This window comes from Cyanistes caeruleus, chromosome 4, assembly GCF_971803275.1.
Source record: "Cyanistes caeruleus chromosome 4, bCyaCae1.hap1.1, whole genome shotgun sequence".
Taxonomy (NCBI): Eukaryota; Metazoa; Chordata; class Aves; order Passeriformes; family Paridae; genus Cyanistes; species Cyanistes caeruleus.
Window position 1 is genome coordinate 42951170 of NC_141704.1, and position 18666 is coordinate 42969835.

The window sequence follows — 18666 nt, forward strand, 5'->3', positions numbered from 1 at the left end:
AACAGTAACAGCCACATATCCTGTGATAATAAGACCTTTGTAGTGTCTCACTGATTCAAGAAAAAAAACACACCTCTGGCAACTCCCAAGAATTCCCTCTTGCTCTGTAAATGCTGGGCTGTTGCTAAATTGTAGCATTGTAGCATTGTGAAAAGGAAAAAGTCTCTGCAGGTCAGTTCATTACTTGGCATGGGCCCCCTGTTAAAGCCTTTGTACTTGAATCTATCACTTCTATAAGAAGTACTGAAAGAAAGTTATAAGGACACCGCTGAAGAGCAAAATTATTCCCACTTTCAAATCTCCAACCTGTATATTTAGCAAATCTACCATAAAGCATCATTAGCATTTACTCAATCTTTGCATGTTTTATTCCCTGTTCAGATTGTGATTTTTGAATAGCTGAGAGGGAGTGGGGCACCTTATGCAATGATTCAGCAAAAACAAGGACAGCGCAGGCTCGAACTGAGCAGTTTTAGCATGACTCTATGACCTGGTTCAACACGACTGGCCCAGCTGTCTGCAGTCCCTAGTGAAAAAACACATGGACATTCTATTTAGTTCTTATGTAACTGGTAGAGCTCACTAACTCCAGAGAAGTGTCACAGGCACAAGGCACCACCAGGCTCATGTTGAGTGGAACCTATCACCTTTTAGCTCCTACATCAATCTGGTGCTTTATTCCATCGCTTTCCAGGGATGTCATTCTTACCTCTATCCACCACTACAGGAAAGTAATTCTGGACCCTTTTGAGGACCTCTCATATACAACAACATCATCTGATTTTGTCTGTTTCTTACTGTTTCTTTCTCTGGTAAGTACTGCTGAGTTTCAGCAACTTCTCTGCTTTTATACTTTTCTGAGCATCTATTTTTAAAAGGGCTTTTACACTTACTGTTCAATTAAATACCTTCAGTTTCAGAAGTAATGTATGTAAAAAGTGTATCCTCCATCCCCTGGCTTATTGAGAACCCTGTAATGAATCTAAAATGGCCCATAAAGGCCAAAATGGGCTGCTTAGTATCCATATTTGCTTAATTTCTTGGTTATATGTATCTCAGCCTAAAATGTTTAATTATGGCAGCAAAAGCACGTTCTGATTGTCCTTATCATAAAGGATAAAAATCACCAAAAAAAAATTAGCAGAAAATTCAAAGGGTAAATGCCTGCCTTTATTTAATATACAACGGGTTTCCTGAATACTACTGTGGACAAATCAATATTTTCACGGATTTCACAGAAATTATTTATCATTTTACAAAAAAGACTCTTCAGAAAGTGATTGAGTAAAAAAAAAACCATAAAAATCTAATTTATAGCAGAAAGACTTGGGAAAAAAAAAAGAAAATGGAGTCAAGAGAACTAATCATAAAATTTTTAATTTTAGAAAAATCTAAAACACAAGAGCTTATAATTTACAAGTAAGAACAATTTATGCCTGCAACAATTTTCACAATTTAATTCCTTTTTTGTTCTCTTCTGTTCAATGTTTACCTTTTGTAAGCTGCTTCAGCCAAACAAGTTACTGGTCACATTATAAAATAACATATTGAAATGTAAGGTTACATCACACCATGTAAAATGGATAATCCAATTACTCCTTTCCTTTAAGACTACAGCAATGTATGAATTCTATTTGCAATTCTTAGCTATCTTAATAACCAGCATATATTGATATCATGCAGAGACTTTACTATATCTCAGTGGCTTTGGCAAGATGGTTAAAGAACAAAGTAATGTTTTTGCAGTAAAAACATTTAGTCCCAAATCACTATTTGTTTTTAAAATGTGGTATTCTTAACAATAAGAAAAGCTTCTTTGTATACTTGAATAACTGAAATGCTTGTTATTATGTAGTATTATTATCACATTTAATTTTTCTTTAGCAATTCTTCAATGTGTTTAAACACACTAGCATCTTCAATGGTTGGTGTTATCTGAAAAGGAAGAACACAGTAGCATGTGATAGTAGGTAAGAATTTCATTCAGAGGTTCTTCTAAATTTAAACTTCAAAAGCAATCAAGAAAAAGGTATCTGTAAAGCTTTGAAACATGAAATCTTGAAATCTTTTGAATAATTTGCAACAGAAATAAAAGTACTACCTGAAGTCATGAACCAGTTGCAGAACAGTCAAGAGAATCAAAACCACCATGTTGTACCTTTGGATGTGCATGTGTACCTAATTTATTGAAGCAAACATCTCTAACTTACCTTGTATGGCTTTCCACTGATGAGTGCAGAGAGAGCAGAACGTGGAATCTTGCCAGAGCGTGTTTTTGGTAGCTGTGTCACAAACATCCCCTTCTGGAAAGCTGCTACTGGACCAATGTTGGTCCGAACCCGCTCAACAATCTCTTTCAAAATCTTACTCTCTTGTGTCTTTACACCTAGTGAAGAAGGTAAAATCCTTTATCTTTTCTGAGACTTTTTCAAGTGTTAGTGACATCAGTTATCAGCGAGTTCTCACCTTGTCTCAGTACACACAGTGCAAATGGAACATGTCCTTTCAAAGGATCCTCCTGGGCCACAACAGCACAGTCTGCCACAGCGGGATGGAAGAGGATACACTGAGGGATGGAAAAGAAAACAACTGAAATAATAATAGATAAAATTTTAGTGAAAAAAATGGTATGGTATGGTATGGTACGGTACGGTACGGTACGGACAAAAAACTTTTTAGACTTCTTATATTTTAACAGCAAAAGGTCAGTGCATACACCTCAGGTTTCCAATTACATGTGTTGAAGACGTACATGTATGTATATTTTCATATATACTCATGTATACTTTTCAAATAAATGGAAGAAATAAAAGCTTTAGCAGCACAAAATAGAAATATTGAACAAACCACAGGTAATTTCCTTACAGCTTTGTGAGACTATAAAGTCTTTGGTTTTGTTAGTGAGATCTCTGCTGGAACAAATAACATTTGTCTAACATGGGTAACATGGGACTTAAATGCAGGGAGTAAGGACCAAAACCACAGAAACACTCTTACTACAGACTTATAGCATCCTACTGGTTCATTTTCTCTGACTCTTATTTTTTCATTCTTTGTTGCTGTAAAAGCACAGTTTCAACCAAGGCCAAAACACATGTGCAGGCACAGCTTGCAGCCAGCCTAGGTCAGCTCACTCTCTTGGAAACATTAGGTCACAGCTTCCTGGGATAAAAAAGGGAATTAAATCAGAGCCTCATCACATCGATAACACGTATCAAACTCTTTTTTAGGTTAAAAAAACCAGTAAGCTTCCAATTAGCCAGCTGAAAAACAGTCACCAAGATGTCTCAGTACATACCAAGACAGACAAAGCTGGCATTAAGATGCCAGTAGTTGTGAATCCTCTTCCAAAGCAACTGGCTCTTTTCAATGTGCCTTGGAACATTTTGCTGTCAACAGTGCCTTCAGCACTTTTCTGTCCTCTGGATTCGACCACAAGGAGGACCTAACTTGACCCTACACAGAAACCACATAATGCGATTATGCTTGTAATTTATCTGTGCATACAAGGGCTACGTGCTTGCTAATAACTGAACTTCACATACTGTGTTGCCAAAATCAAGGCAGTGGGATGACTAAGTTTTAGGAATAAAGACACCTTTTGGTTGTTTTTATTAAGTAGGAATACCACACTGGCATTAGCTACTCATACAGTGGTGTGAGAATGAGAAAGGAAAAAGACCTGAAAGACTGGAAAGCTGAATCACTGTTGTTCCAATTAACAAAGGGAGACTCTTGTATGACCTGTTTATGAAACTGATGAGGGAAGGAATAATTCAAAGGGTCTACAATAACACATCTTCAAAACAGATTTCACCATCCTTAGGCTTTATAGTGAAAACAGGAAGGAGAAACTGACTCCATGTGTCACGGTCAGTACAACAGACACCAAGTAGTTTTTAGCAAAATAAGTCCACTCAATGTGTTTCTAACCCACTTTGTCAGAAGCTATACTCATTTCACAAACTATGATCCTAGAAATGTCCTATGCCAGAAAAAAGGCAAGTGGAAAACACTAACCTAACAGCAGATGCATGCTCTAACAAAGTACAGAAGCGTGACCATTTATGTACAGCTTTTGAAACTGGATTATTTTTAATTATATTTTTATTAATTTTTATAATTATATATACATATATACATATAATTTGTATAATAATTTTAATTAGATAGAATGTGGACAAGCTAAATACAGAAGAGTGCACTGGGCTTATCCCAGAATCAGAAGGGCAGAAAAGCCTGCTTCAAGAAGCTGAATATACACAAATGCATTAAAATTCAGGTGCAGCCTACTTTGTCCAAAAGTCATTGTATCTACACTGACAAATCATATAGGAATTAATCTTATGCAAGTCCAAATCCCTACAGGCTTTCAATGCATCACATACATTTAATGCACTTTGGTCACTTACAGGCCAGAACCTCAGTAATGCATTACATTTCCTGCTATAAATTTCCATTTTTTCCTGCTCTATCTTCTTGACTACAAAAACCTGACAGGCATATATAACCAAAAACACCAAAAAGGCAAAAACAGGAAAGAAAAAGAAAATTAATTATGGAAAATTGACTATTAAGTCAACAACTACAGTAAATACAGGATTTCCACAGGAATACAGAAAAAAGATTTACAGTAAACTGGCATTACCATCAAATATAATTACCTACCAGGCATCAACAAGACTCCTAAGATGGAGACTTAAATGTTGCCAGATTGTTTTGTTGTACTTTGGTTTTGTCATTCCAGTCTGTCACTTATTCATAAGTCTCATGGGTAGCTGGAATAGTGTAGTTATTGTAGTATTTTTCTTCAGACTATCCAAAGTTCTATTAATATGTCATTGACTTTTCAAATGCTAACTTCAAATTACTTAAATTAGTAATTAGTGAATACTAATTTTAAAATGATCAAACTTTGTTAAACAACTGAAAAGAAGAACAGAAACAGCACTAGACATTTAAAAATTGTTTAAAGTAATAAAAAAACTTGAGGAAGTGAAATGGTTTTTCCTAGTACGATTACTGGGCACCAGGATGGATGGCAAATGCGGCGGCAGACAGAAACATCAGTGGATCAGGGAAAAGGGATTTCTCATGATAAATTCCTCAGTTCTCAGTTTCGAGTCTGTTGCCTCAGACAGTCAAGATTTGATTAAGCTGCGGGTTTGTTTTTTCTTTCAGGAAGGGTCAAGAAGGAACACTACAGATTTACAGACCAAAGACAGGGGTGGATCAACACGCAAGACGAGGTTCCCATAATGGCCACCACTCACTGATTGGCCAAGTAAACTGTAACATCAGCTGCATTGCAGTAAACATAGAGCTCCAATAGTATTAACAGATACATTAGACAAAGGAACTTACTGTGTGGAATATAACAGAGCTAAAACACTTAGTCAAAGCACTAAGGAAAAACTTCTAAACTTGTAATGCAGCTATAATGTAAATGTAGATAACACACTTGCTCAACAAGGTGACTGTCAATTACTTAATGATTGTGTGGACCTCTAATTCTGTATTTACTGATCTTACTATGGAGCTAATTGTGGTCTTCTTAACACTTTCCTATTTAACCAGCAATTTGCTGTGCATGCATTAACATCACTCTTGGTTTCTAGCTTTATTCAAAAGGTGAATAGAAAAGCTTCTAGAATGTCACAGCAATGAAACATGTTTCTAGGGGAAAGACCTAATGAGCAGGGAGAGAAAACAGATACTGAGAAGCTCAGTATGATGGATCCAAATGTAGTACAGCAGAGAAGGTGATTCAATTCATCATTTGTTACAGCAGCTTCAGACTCTGAAGCAAAGAAAATGCCCAGCTCAGCCCATGAGTAGTAGAGCAGTAAGGGATGGGGATGAGATTCCTGCTGTGCTTTAGTAAGGGAACACAAAAAACTACTTCTAAGGAAAAAAGGTTTAAGCAGACTGAAAGTACCTTTATATCTCATAGACCCAAGTCAGGACAGCAGCTATTTCAGCTCCCTCGCTGACCAATCCTTGATGGATTAATGTTTATGTGAACTCATTCACTTCTGTGTAATCAGAATTTCTTCTATTCTCTTCTAAGTTTTCTAGCCATCAAAGTAAAATAGTCACTAGACTAAGAGACATTATAAAACAAAAAATGACTCACAGATTAGTTTCTGATTCAGTGAACAGTTAAATGAAGAGTTCTTAAAAGCCTATTTTTCTCATGTACATGCCCAGCACCCCTTTTCCTATACTCCCTGAATAAGCAATTGATATGTCATCAGGGAAATTTGTAACTGGCAATCAATCACAGTGACTCCAGAAAGGTGAGTGAACAATGATATGAAATTCAGACACTATTATGAACTTGACTGTTTTCAACTTTTTGGAGTTGCATGGGTATTACATTAATGACTTTCAATTTAACAGCAGGGTTTTTTACAGAAGTTTTCATTGTTCATTTAGCACTGCTCATACAATAAGAGACAAAACAGCTGTCAAAAAATGATGAAGTCTTCCAATCAAGAAAAACCACTAAATGTGAATGTATGAAAAAAAAAATAAAAAAAATCAGCCAACACTGAGCATTGCATTTTAGGAAAAAGGTTTCTACCCCTAAGTAACTACAGTAGCTGGTGAAACTACTTGTCACACTGACACTACACTATCCTAACCTATTCCCAAATAAATACATTATTTGAGTAAAAAGGTATGCTTCCCACTCTACCACACTGCCCCTTAACTCCACCTTCAAATACCAAATTATGCCTGCCTTACCAATCCCATGGTACAAACTGCTTATTATTGACTAAATTTGTTATGCTTCTGGAAAGCATCTTAATAGGTAGAACCTGAAACAGAAATGTTTTGGTTAAAAGTACAAATGGAAATGCAAACAAAACAAGCAGAAAGAAAATGAGAGATCTTTCTGTGTGAGATTTTGACATGTGATGAAATATGAGATTTTCAGTCTCAGCTTGCTTTATTCATCATTCACTCTTCTATTTTGTTGTCAGGCAATGCTAACCTCTTCAATCGCACCTGCTGAAATTCTGTGCCCAGCAACATTGATCACATCATCAGCTCGAGACAGGACATATAGATATCCATCCTCATCCATATAACCAGCATCCATAGTATCATAATATCCCTAAATATAACACAATGAAAAATAAAGTCAGAAAGAGTACTAGGAATATTCATAAATTTACCATGAGATGCAAAAATATCAAAAAATACATCTGTTTCAAATTATGTAAGCTTTTGGTGTTTGAAAGATTTATTTCTGTAATATCTGTCACTGTTTTTATATCATATTATCCTGTGCAGCTCCCTTTCCAGAAAGGGAAAGGTTTTGTTGTCTTTATTGATACAGAACAGAAAAAAATAGATAAATCCTGACATCTTTCCAACTCTGCTTACTTTGATCCCTGACAGCTTGGAGAAGGATGTTGCCTGGATCTACACAAGGAGAATGGAATTGCTGCAATATAATGACAGCTGTCAAATTGCTCCTAAAGATATTCCTGTTTGCTGTACCCAAACATACGCTGTCATCATGATGCAATTGCACACTAAAAATAATCTGTGTGACAACTCAATCATTTACTTTCATTGAGCCAAATCTTCCATTTTCAACATTTGTATAGGAAAAATCTACCTATTTGCAAGGAACACAGTAAGCCAGTCCTTGGATAGTTCATCTGACAAGGAAACATAACTAATGCAGCAAAGAGCCCCCAGTGTATTCAGATGCACAGTGGACCAGTGTGTATTTTGGAGTGGTACCAAGTTAGCATGGCTGCAGGCCAACAGGAGGAGTGCATTTGAAGCTGTGCTAGTGCAAGGTTGCAGGTTTACAGCTTAGATTAAATGACATTAAATGACTTTTTGGCTCAAAAGCTTATGGTGTACTTCTTCTGTTTCAGATCTTAAAAAAAACAACATCATACCCAAGAGCTGAAATTATAGGTTAAAAAGGATTTTTATATACATATCAAATATCTCCACTGAAATTATGAAAACTTATCGTAAACTGTTTCCCAGATTAAATCTATTATCATTTCAGTTTTGAAGTATTACCAGAAGCTTAAATTGATTTCATAATTCTTACTGGAAATTTTTGGAAATATAACTTCTGAAATGCTTCTTGATTTTCCCAAAGGCCTGAGAATGCTCCAGGAGGCAAAGGCAACCTTAAATTGAAAAGAGCAGAGAGAAGTAAGAAAAGCAGATATAACAAATACAACTCATGCTTTCCATTAATACCCTGTTTTCAGGTAAATAATCATTGTCTACACAATCAGAAAAGAGTTCAGCTTAATAATATGCTGGTAACTAATAAAAAAAAGCTATATATTATTGTAATCAAATGTATATAGCTCTGCATGGTATCCAGACCTTACCTTTTACATAATACAAGCACCTCAGTAAAATAATATTCGGTCTATTAAACACTGTACTCTGTACTATAAATACATTAACAGCATTTAGCTTTTAACATTTCTAAGGATTAAGTATCTCTACAAAATTTGTGCATACACACTATGATACAGGCAACTGCATTATTACAGGTGTCTCTTTCTCTAACAGCCATACACACCCACACATGCACAGATGAATTATCAGACACACAGATCTTTAGTTTCTGTAAAAAGATAAAACTCAAAGGACTTCAGTCATGAGAATCTGAATAAAAATGCTTTTCTCTTTAAACTGTGCATAATACTATTGGTAATACTGGAGAAGTTCTGTGAAAGTATATTGATACAAGCCACTAGTAGAGCTTTCTAAAATAACTGTACTTAAAGCTGCAATATTCTGGATTGCTTTATTACTTGAGTTTTGAATACATATTAAACACCCCTTCTTCTGTCAATGACATGGGCATGAGAAAATATGGGACACTTCACATACGTATCTGTCAGGAGAGAAGCTGCAGAAGCTTCAGCTAAAAAAGTGCTTGTTTCTTCATAGCTCTGACAGGGCACACACAGATTTCTTTAACTGCCTGAGAGATACATATCCAGGCATATCAACAAAAGTTTTATGAAGTTTACCCCTAACAACAAAGAGAAAATGGTCATGTAAACAAACATATTTATTTAGATAAAATCATAAATGCACCATACAGATTTTAGAAGCACATGTCTGCATTGCTAACTAGCAAATATTTAGCCAGAAGTATTTTATTTTCTGCTGATAGTATCCCTGTGACACTAAAAGGCAACATCTCTAGCAGTGAAACACTTCCCTGTAGCATTGCAATTCTGATGTCATTACAAGTCTCCTATGATGGTCAGTCACAAGAACAGGTGCCACCAGCTCTGTGACATGTACATTTCTAGCACTATATTTACAAAAAGAATAGTTATAGTTTTATATATACCTATATATATATATATATATATATATATAGAGAGAGAGAGAGAGAGAGAGAGAGAGAGAGAGAGAGAGAGAGAGAGAGAGAGAGAGAGAGACAAACACAATAAAAAAATCCTAGCTATGGTAAAAAGAGTAAAACTACATTTAAAAGGTCACATCATCCGGTAGTGATTTGAATGCCTGATTTCCTACAATCTTTGTTTTTTCAGCTTAATTCAGGCCAGCTAGCATAATAGAATATACTACTATAAATATTACTGTTTTTTGTCTGAGGATTCTGGCTCAACACATCCCATATATCACATTCCTTGAAAGTACAGTTAAGGTATGGCCAGAAATGCCAAGACACTTCCCAGTAGTTACCCAGGGTTCAGGAGGGCAGGTTGACTTCTGCCCATCTGGAAGAAATTCACTACCCTATTTTAAGCCTCTCAAGCTTAGTAAGTGCCTCTGAGATACAAAAACACGACCTGTGGAGTGTTTGCCTTGGAAAAAAATATAAGAAGAACAATATATTGATCCTGGTGTTTGTGTATGCCTGTGTTTAAAAAAAAACAAATGTATGCCTATGTTTATTGGTTTTGTTTAGATTCAAGTAAAGCCACCAGAGAATGGCAGTTACTATGGTTGTTGCCTGGTTGCTAATAGTACAGCAATTCATAACAGCCTCAGTCATTGCAAATTTTGCATTTTAAATTTATTTAGCAGTCTGAAACACTTTCATGATGGTAGAGAAAGAACAATTCATATTGACAAAGTCCCTAATTTCCCCACAGCTCTATTCAGTACTTTGCAGTTAGTCATTGAATAGGAAAAAAAGCAGTTTTACTGCTGAAATTAGAAAAGCATTTACCTTTCTGTCATTGTTTAAAAATCTAAACAGAAGTGTGGAACATATCACCAAAAATACAACTCTCACTTCTACTATTTGGTATTCTTTTCCCTGTTGGAATTTTTTTTATTCCAATGGGGAGACCAGGGGTGTCTCATGTTCTAGTCTGATGGGCGTTTTTTCCTTGTTTCTTGGGTTTTTTTAGGAAAATTGTATTGATAAACACATACATGGACCATAATCTGTGAGTCTGTGGAAACCAGACTGCTAAATAAGTGGTTACCACAGGCACCTCTACAGTATATATCACAGCACAATACACACAACATCTGAAAATGTGCTTCTGTGGCTTTCTGTGAAAGATCACTTGCAGTTAGAACCCCACTCATCATCTAAGCAAAAAGTGAATTCCTTCTTCCATGTGTCAATCATTCAGGTACAGTAATTCCAGAGCAATGGGCACATACAATTCTTTAATGAAAGCATCTTTCTTGGCACCATGACTGAGTAGAATTTCTAGGTTCTGTGCAAATACAAATTAATAAAGGTAGAATTCAGCTTGCCAGAACATAATTATGTGTATTGAAATTTTGTCAGGACATCAGAATTAAAATGTCCAGAGCCAAACATACCTCCAAACCACTGCTGTCAGTGGGAATGTTGCCATGAATTCCAAAGGGAGCAGAACTGGATCATAATTACATGCAAGGAGCCAGAAGAGAGAAAATGAGACTGTCCAAAAATAACAGCAACCTGAAAATAGACATCTCTTGTTTTTATCAACCCCTCCATAAAAAATAAAGGAACATTTTGAGTTGTTTGATTTGTGTCTTTTTGCCCTAGAAAATGTAACATACACACCCACAATAACTCAGCATTTAAAAACTGTTGGCTCTTTGTCTGAAAACTGAATTGATACTCAAGATCTTTCAGCGATATTTTTACTACTAAGAGATTATTGACCAAAAATGCCAGGTATGTGTAAGTAAGCATGACTGCCCCTCAGATAGTCCTGCTTCCCTTTGACAAGGGACAGGATCACAGAAGGCTAAGACAGGAGTAGGTTCCTTTATTACCATTTTCACAACATACGAAGAAGTTGCTTTGCTTGGTGTCTCTTTTGGACATATTTACTGTATTTCTGTAGCTATCTGTTACCAGCACAGTAACAGGAGTACAAATTATTCTATTCTCCATTTACTCCAGTCAAAGTAATATTTAAATTTTTCAAGTACAAGAACACAGATCTAGGCCTATTTCTCATTTAAAGATTGAATACATTTAAAACAGCATCAGGGAAACCAGGCAAACTTTGTAAATTAATGATTTAAATCATATGGGTTCATTTAAGAAAGATTCATTCTGGTTACATTTTACAATGATAAGCAGGTAATTTCATTATAAATTGGGGAGACAAGATGAATGAGCTTGACAGTACCACAAAAAAAAGCCTCTGAAGTACTTTAACTGTTTTCTGGTACAGAATTTCAAATGAAAATCATTATTTGATTTTTTTAAGCATTGTTTTACAGTTCATTTATTTTTCATACAATGGTGGTAGACCTTCCACAGAACAGTCTACCTTTAGCTTAGCCCAATAAATGACTCCCACATAGCACATCTTTTCAGAATGCCACTCATCAAAATGGTGTAAGATTCCTCGTTAATGGAACCAAGCAATTATAGACAGAGAACTCAAAAGATAATTTGCACAGAAAAGCAGATTTCTGAAATTAAATAAAAATTTACTGGAGATGTTACCTTGCTGGACAAAAGACATCCTTTTATTTTATGGTAGGCAATGATACTCTGAGGCTATTCATTACAGCCAGTCAAAGCAAATATAAGCCACTGTTAAATGAGTTTGGGTTTCCGAATGGAACAAAATAATCTTGACTGGCAGCTATAATTATTAGTCAGCATTTATGTAGTGTTGTGCATAAACGTCATTCTTATAAAAATTTTTATTGCCATTTTGAAAAGCATCTGGAAGCTTTTTCAGACCCTAGGAACAACACCACAGGAAAAATGGTGGAGAAGAATAGAGGATCTTGAATACTCATCAGTCTGCATGAAAGATTACTTTAGTTAGCTGAAAGGGGTCACAAAAGTAGTTGATCTCAGTGTGAATTTTGCTGTAGTGGGAAAAGAGAAAAAGCCATAAAAAACTAGTGAAACTGCTTGGAAAAAATTCAAAGTAAAGGAAGTTCAAATGGTATTTACATGCAGTCAGCCAGAGATCTGCTAGTAAAAACATCTTTGGACAAATTGCTCTCACATTGGAAGACCTACTCATTGTTTTATCTGTAAAGGGAAAAGACAAAGCTGATAAACATGTAAAAGTCTATTAGGAAGATAAATCTTTTGCACTGGTTCTTTATTTAAACTGACCTTCCATATAACACAGGCTGAAAGATGCCATCTACTAAATCCTGCCTCAACCCCACAACTTTTGGTTAAAATAGATATCCAGGTTAGACCTAAAAATATCAAAGTAAACCACCATACTCCCAAGATTTTATTCCAATGTCTTAATACCTTCACTGCTAAAACAGCGTTTTATTTCTCATCTGAATGTATCTAGCTTCAGCTTCCAATTTCTTTATGCTAAACAGCCATCTCTCAGACATTATTTTGTCCTCTGAGTATTTCCTGGCCTTGAAAAAGTCATTATTTTACTGATCTTGGGTAAATTACATACCACAGGTTTTCGTACCATGCAGATTTCAGCACTTGGATCACTGTCATTCATATTTTCCCCAATATCCAGTCACTTTCTCATTAGTCTTTTGAAATACAGACATAAGAACCAAGCCTAATGCATCAATGGATGTACTAACATCACATCCACAGACAGCAACACTGGCTCCTCTTCAGTTTCCCTATCTAATAACAATCATATTGCCTGCTTAGCTACACTACCAGCTGCCTTTCATTCAAAGATCCTGTGTATCTAGAGGCTTATGTACTGGAACATAAAAAGCTCCTTTGGAAGTCACTGCATTCTAGGGTCCTTCATCTTACAGAGCTAGGGAATTTTCAGTTTACCTAGCTGTATAGCCCTTGCTTACAAGAACATATTGTCATTGCCTCCTTTTTATTCCTCCTGGGCAGAGGGAGAGCACAGAGCTGTAACTTTTCCCATGGGTGTATCCCAGTTGGAATGCCCAAACGTTGACTCATCAAGTCTTACTAGATCTTCAGTTTTTTTAATGAAATATCAAGGTACTACAATGCACTGCAAAAGATTGCATCCTTTTCTTTCTCTTTTCTTTTCTTTAAGCTCTCTTGGTTAGCATTCTATTGAGCATTATGTTTATATTCCTGGCTCCAGGTTTCTTCATCCTTCCAGACACCGACTTTCTTTTTAACGCATCGTAAGAAATGTTGAGTGAGTCAGTTTTTTATTGAACATTTATTTGCTCATTAAATACTGTAAAAATATTGAACACATTGACATGAACAGGAAAACTGTCAATGGGTTGCTTACTTTGAGTAACACCTTTTCAACTAAAGGATATTCACTCTAAAGTATCTGCTTTGGAAGTATGGTCATGTTTCTCTTTGACTTACTCATAATGTATAATCATAAAAAGCTGTGAATTTATAATTACTATTTCTTTATAAATATTTACTATTTAAAATTTATCATTAATAAATATTTTTAAATGTATTTTAGTTTTTACAGCACCGTACATGAAGTTTTCCATGATTGTACTAGATACAATGGAGTGGGTCATCATTTGAAACATTCTTTTAGAACATTCTGATTTTTCTTCCTCTTCTTTCACTAATTCCAAATCCACAAAAAAAAAAATTCCACAACTTCAGTAGTTTATAGAGCCTTTCAGCCACTTTTCTTAAATGCAGCTAAACCATTTCAGAATCACTGTATTATGTAACTACATTGTCTCACCTCCTGCTGAATATGTGTACTAGTTTGAAATCAAACCAGTGAGAGATCGCAAGTCAGAATTATAATTTAATAGGAAAATGATAAAAAGAATAAATGCAATAATATCAAAAACACTGACAGAGTCAGAATACAGCCTGGAACCCTGTTAGGGTGATGGTAGTCGTCCAGATGAGGTGGTCTTGTTGAAGCGTGATCCTCTGGAAGAAAGGGGGTCTGGTCTTCAGCTGAAAGTCCAGCAGTAGCTCCTGTCCTCTGGAAGTCCCGTAGGTAAGGGCTGCTGTGGTGTTCGAATTCTCAGCTTATATCCAGTATGGAATGCTTGGCTCCTCCCTCGGGGAGGAGCATCTCACAATGGGATGGTGAGTCATGAGATAAGGCCTTGATGAGCCATTAACAGAAAACAGTCCAGGAGGAAGTTATCTCTGAGTCATGCAGCAAGGCAGTGGTGGGCCCATTAACAGGGGACAATACAGGGGGAAGTTATCTATGAGTCATGGGGCAGGGCATTGATGGGCCCATTAACAGAAGGTAGCCCGGGGGGGGGGGGGGGGGAGGCAGGGAGCACTGCCTCACCTGGTTTCAACAGTACATGAGGATGGTGATAGAATATACTGCAACTCAGGACATAATCCACCCCTTATTCTATTACAATCTACATAATTCCAAATCAGTACCTTCCTTAAACTCCACACACACACACACACACATATATATATATATACAATGGAACCTTACACACAGTTCTCACTTAAAATGAGGTCTCCTTGTGGCACACATCGGGTTTCCCCATCTTTCCGCATTACCCACCAAGTGCAACCAGGTCCTTGAGCGAAGACAATCCCACGGATAGGTTTGCTCTTGCCTGAGGTGGGATTAATCCAAACAGTCTTTCCTAACATACCTCTCATGTGTACCACAGGGACTTTATCTCCATCCACCGTGTGCAAGGGTTCAGACTGGGCAGGACCAGCTCGATTGATGGATCCTCTGGTGTTAACCATCCAGGTGGCCTTTGCTAAGTTCACTTCCCAATTTTTGAAGGTTCCTCCACCAAGTGCTTTTAGGGTAGTCTTGAGTAGTCCATTGCACCGTTCAACTTTCCCAGCAGCTGGTGCATGATAAGGGATATGATAGATCCATTCAATTCCATGTTCTCTGGCCCAAGTACTTACGAGGCTGTTCTTGAAATGCGTCCCGTTGTCTGACTCGATTCTCTCAGGGGTGCCATGTCTCTAAAGGACTTGCTTTTCCAGGCTCAAGATGGTGTTCCGGGCAGTAGCATGAGGCACAGGGTATGTCTCCAGCCATCCAGTGGTTGCTTCCACCATGGTCAACACGTAGCGCTTGCCTTGGCGGGTTTGGGGAAGGGTGATGTAGTCAATTTGCCAGGCTTCCCCATACCTGTACTTGGACCATCTTCCACCGTACCACAGAGGCTTCACCCGCTTGGCCTGTTTGATTGCAGCGCAGGTCTCGCAGTTGTGGATAACCTGTGAGATGCTGTCCATAGTAAGGTCCACTCCTCGCTCACGAGCCCATCGGTACGTTGCATCTCGTCCCTGATGACCAGAGGCATCATGGGCCCAACGAGCTAAAAATAATTCTCCCTTGTGCTGCCAGTCCAGATCCACCTGTGATATTTTCACCTTGGCAGCTCGATCCACCTGCTCATTGTTACGGTGCTCTTCATTAGCCCGACTTTTGGGTACATGAGCATCCACGTGTCGAACCTTCACGATCAGCTTCTCCACCCGAGCGGCGATGTCCTGCCAAATCTCAGCGGCCCAGATGGGTTTCCCTCTGCGCTGCCAGTTGGCTTTTCTCCAGCGATCTAGCCATCCCCACAGAGCATTAGCTACCATCCAGGAGTCAGTGTAGAGATAGAGCCTCGGCCACTTCTCTCTTTCAGCAATATCTAAAGCCAGCTGGACAGCTTTAAGTTCTGCGACCTGACTCGATCCACCCTCTCCCTCTGTAGCTTGTGCAACTCGTCGTGTGGGGCTCCATACAGCAGCTTTCCATTTCCGGTTAGTGCTTACAATTCGGCAGGAACCATCGGTGAAGAGGGCATATCGTCTTTCACTCTCCGGTAGCTCATTATATGGTGGGGCTTCCTCAGCACGTGTCACTTGCTCCTCTTCTTCAGAAGATAATCCAAAAGTCTCACCTTCAGGCCAGTTTGTTATAATTTCCAGAATCCCAGGGCGGTTCAGGTTTCCAATACGGGCACGCTGTGTAATGAGGGCAATCCATTTGCTCCAAGTAGCATCGGTGGCATGATGCGTGGAAGGAATCTTTCCCTTGAACATCCACCCCAGCACCGGCAGTCGGGGTGCCAGAAGCAGCTGCGCTTCAGTACCAATGACCTCTGAGGCAGCTTGGACTCCTTCATAGGCGGCCAAAATTTCCTTCTCTGTTGGGGTGTAGTTGGCCTCGGATCCTCTGTAGCTTCGGCTCCAGAATCCCAGTGGTCGACCCCGAGTCTCACCAGGCACCTTCTGCCAAAGGCTCCAGGACAGACCATTGTTCCCGGCTGCAGAGTAGAGCACGTTTTTCACTTCTGGCCCCGTTCTGACTGGACCAAGGGCTACCGCATGAGCGATTTCCTGCTTGATCTGGGCGAAAGCTTGTTGCTGTTCAGGGCCCCAATGGAAATTGTTCTTCTTGCGGGTAACCAGGTAGAGAGGGCTCACAATCTGGCTATATTCAGGAATGTGCATTCTCCAAAAGCCTATGGCACCTAGGAAAGCTTGTGTTTCCTTCTTGTTGGTCGGTGGAGACATCGCAGTGATCTTATTGATGACTTCAGTGGGAATCTGACGCCGTCCATCTTGCCACTTTACCCCCAGGAACTGGATCTCCCGGGCAGGTCCTTTGACTTTGCTCCTCTTGATGGCAAAACCAGCCTTCAGGAGAATCTGGATGATCTTCTGTCCCTTCTCAAGAAGACACTGTACCACACCAAACAGTGCTTTGTTTCTAAGCATGGTGTACATGGTGCAGGCCATGCAGAAAAAACAAAACAGCAAGACTAGGCTGTCCTTGGCATCCAGAGAGAACTCAATATTTTTAAAAACTGCTGTGCCTGACCTGAAAGGCTGGAAGAAACCACTCTCCACTCTTCCCACCAAGGGCAGGGTGCGATTGTTGAGAAGGTCCCAGATGTAGCAGCCCAGACTAGGACAAGCAAACAAAATTGAGTATATATTCCGAATGGTATTCATTGCCTCACAGGTTATCATGCCATAAGCATAATAAACCAATAAAGCAATTCTCATACCATTCCCTGGTCTCAACAGGAGCAATACAACAGGCAAGTAGTTCCCCATGTGAGGGAAAATATAGAGAGCAAGATACAGTACCCATATAGACAAGCCAACCACCATGGTGGATAGGTTTCTGTTAATATGAAATTGCAATTCTGACTTTCTCTCAGGTTAATGCCCCACGTTGGGCGCCAAAATATGTACTAGTTTGAAATCAAACCAGTGAGAGATCGCAAGTCAGAATTATAATTTAATAGGAAAATGATAAAAAGAATAAATGCAATAATATCAAAAACACTGACAGAGTCAGAATACAGCCTGGAACCCTGTTAGGGTGATGGTAGTCGTCCAGATGAGGTGGTCTTGTTGAAGCGTGATCCTCTGGAAGAAAGGGGGTCTGGTCTTCAGCTGAAAGTCCAGCAGTAGCTCCTGTCCTCTGGAAGTCCCGTAGGTAAGGGCTGCTGTGGTGTTCGAATTCTCAGCTTATATCCAGTATGGAATGCTTGGCTCCTCCCTCGGGGAGGAGCATCTCACAATGGGATGGTGAGTCATGAGATAAGGCCTTGATGAGCCATTAACAGAAAACAGTCCAGGAGGAAGTTATCTCTGAGTCATGCAGCAAGGCAGTGGTGGGCCCATTAACAGGGGACAATACAGGGGGAAGTTATCTATGAGTCATGGGGCAGGGCATTGATGGGCCCATTAACAGAAGGTAGCCCGGGGGGGGGGGGGAGGCAGGGAGCACTGCCTCACCTGGTTTCAACAGTACATGAGGATGGTGATAGAATATACTGCAACCCAGGACAATATGAAACATACTAACGTGATCCCATGCAGTGGAGATCTCTAAAGCAAACTTGTAAATACTCACCCTGCAAAACTCCATTATTATGGTACAAAATTAACTATACAAACACTAGAGGAAGTCTAACTAGGGTCTAGCAGCAAATTTACTGGCAGTCACTACTCTCTGGAAAAAATGAGCACAATGCAAACACAGTCCTGTTGTGGGTGAATACATAGAATAATGCTAGCTAGTGCTGATGATTGCTTCAAAAAAATAAACATAATGGGTTTGTGATATTTTCAACGTACAAGATGAAAACTGGAATTTACATGGGATTTCTCTTTGTTAATGTTCCTTGTAACAACAGACAACCTAGAAAATTCTTATGGCTAATCAAAATTACATATATACATACGTATTTTCAAGTGTGCATGAATTACAGGCAGGCCAGAACAATGCAAGCAGAAGTGTGTTACTAAACCAGACTGGTCTTGTTAAATGGAAGTGG

At 38.6% G+C, this 18666-nt stretch overlaps 1 protein-coding gene across 5 annotated transcripts in view; it reads right to left on the bottom strand.

Annotated features, from left to right (window-relative positions):
• ACSS3 (acyl-CoA synthetase short chain family member 3) overlaps positions 1-18666 on the bottom strand; it is a 79718-nt gene that overhangs the window by 9156 nt on the left and 51896 nt on the right. The window contains exons 12-17 of one of the 5 annotated variants that reach the window (XR_015286509.1): positions 8087-8168; positions 7015-7123; positions 3299-3456; positions 2998-3162; positions 2467-2566; positions 2211-2386 (exon numbers count right to left, since the gene is read on the bottom strand). Coding sequence is in view for 2 of the 5 variants with exons in the window: in XM_086887838.1 (XP_086743964.1) it covers positions 1870-1935; positions 2211-2386; positions 2467-2566; positions 7001-7123; positions 8087-8168 (547 nt within the window). In the remaining 3 variants the exon portion in view is untranslated. Of the gene's footprint in view, positions 1-1361; positions 1936-2210; positions 2387-2466; positions 2567-2997; positions 3163-3298; positions 3457-7000; positions 7124-8086; positions 8169-18666 lie in introns of those variants that run through there. The other 4 variants (XR_015286507.1, XM_086887838.1, XR_015286508.1 and 1 more) reach the window with 4 other exon arrangements.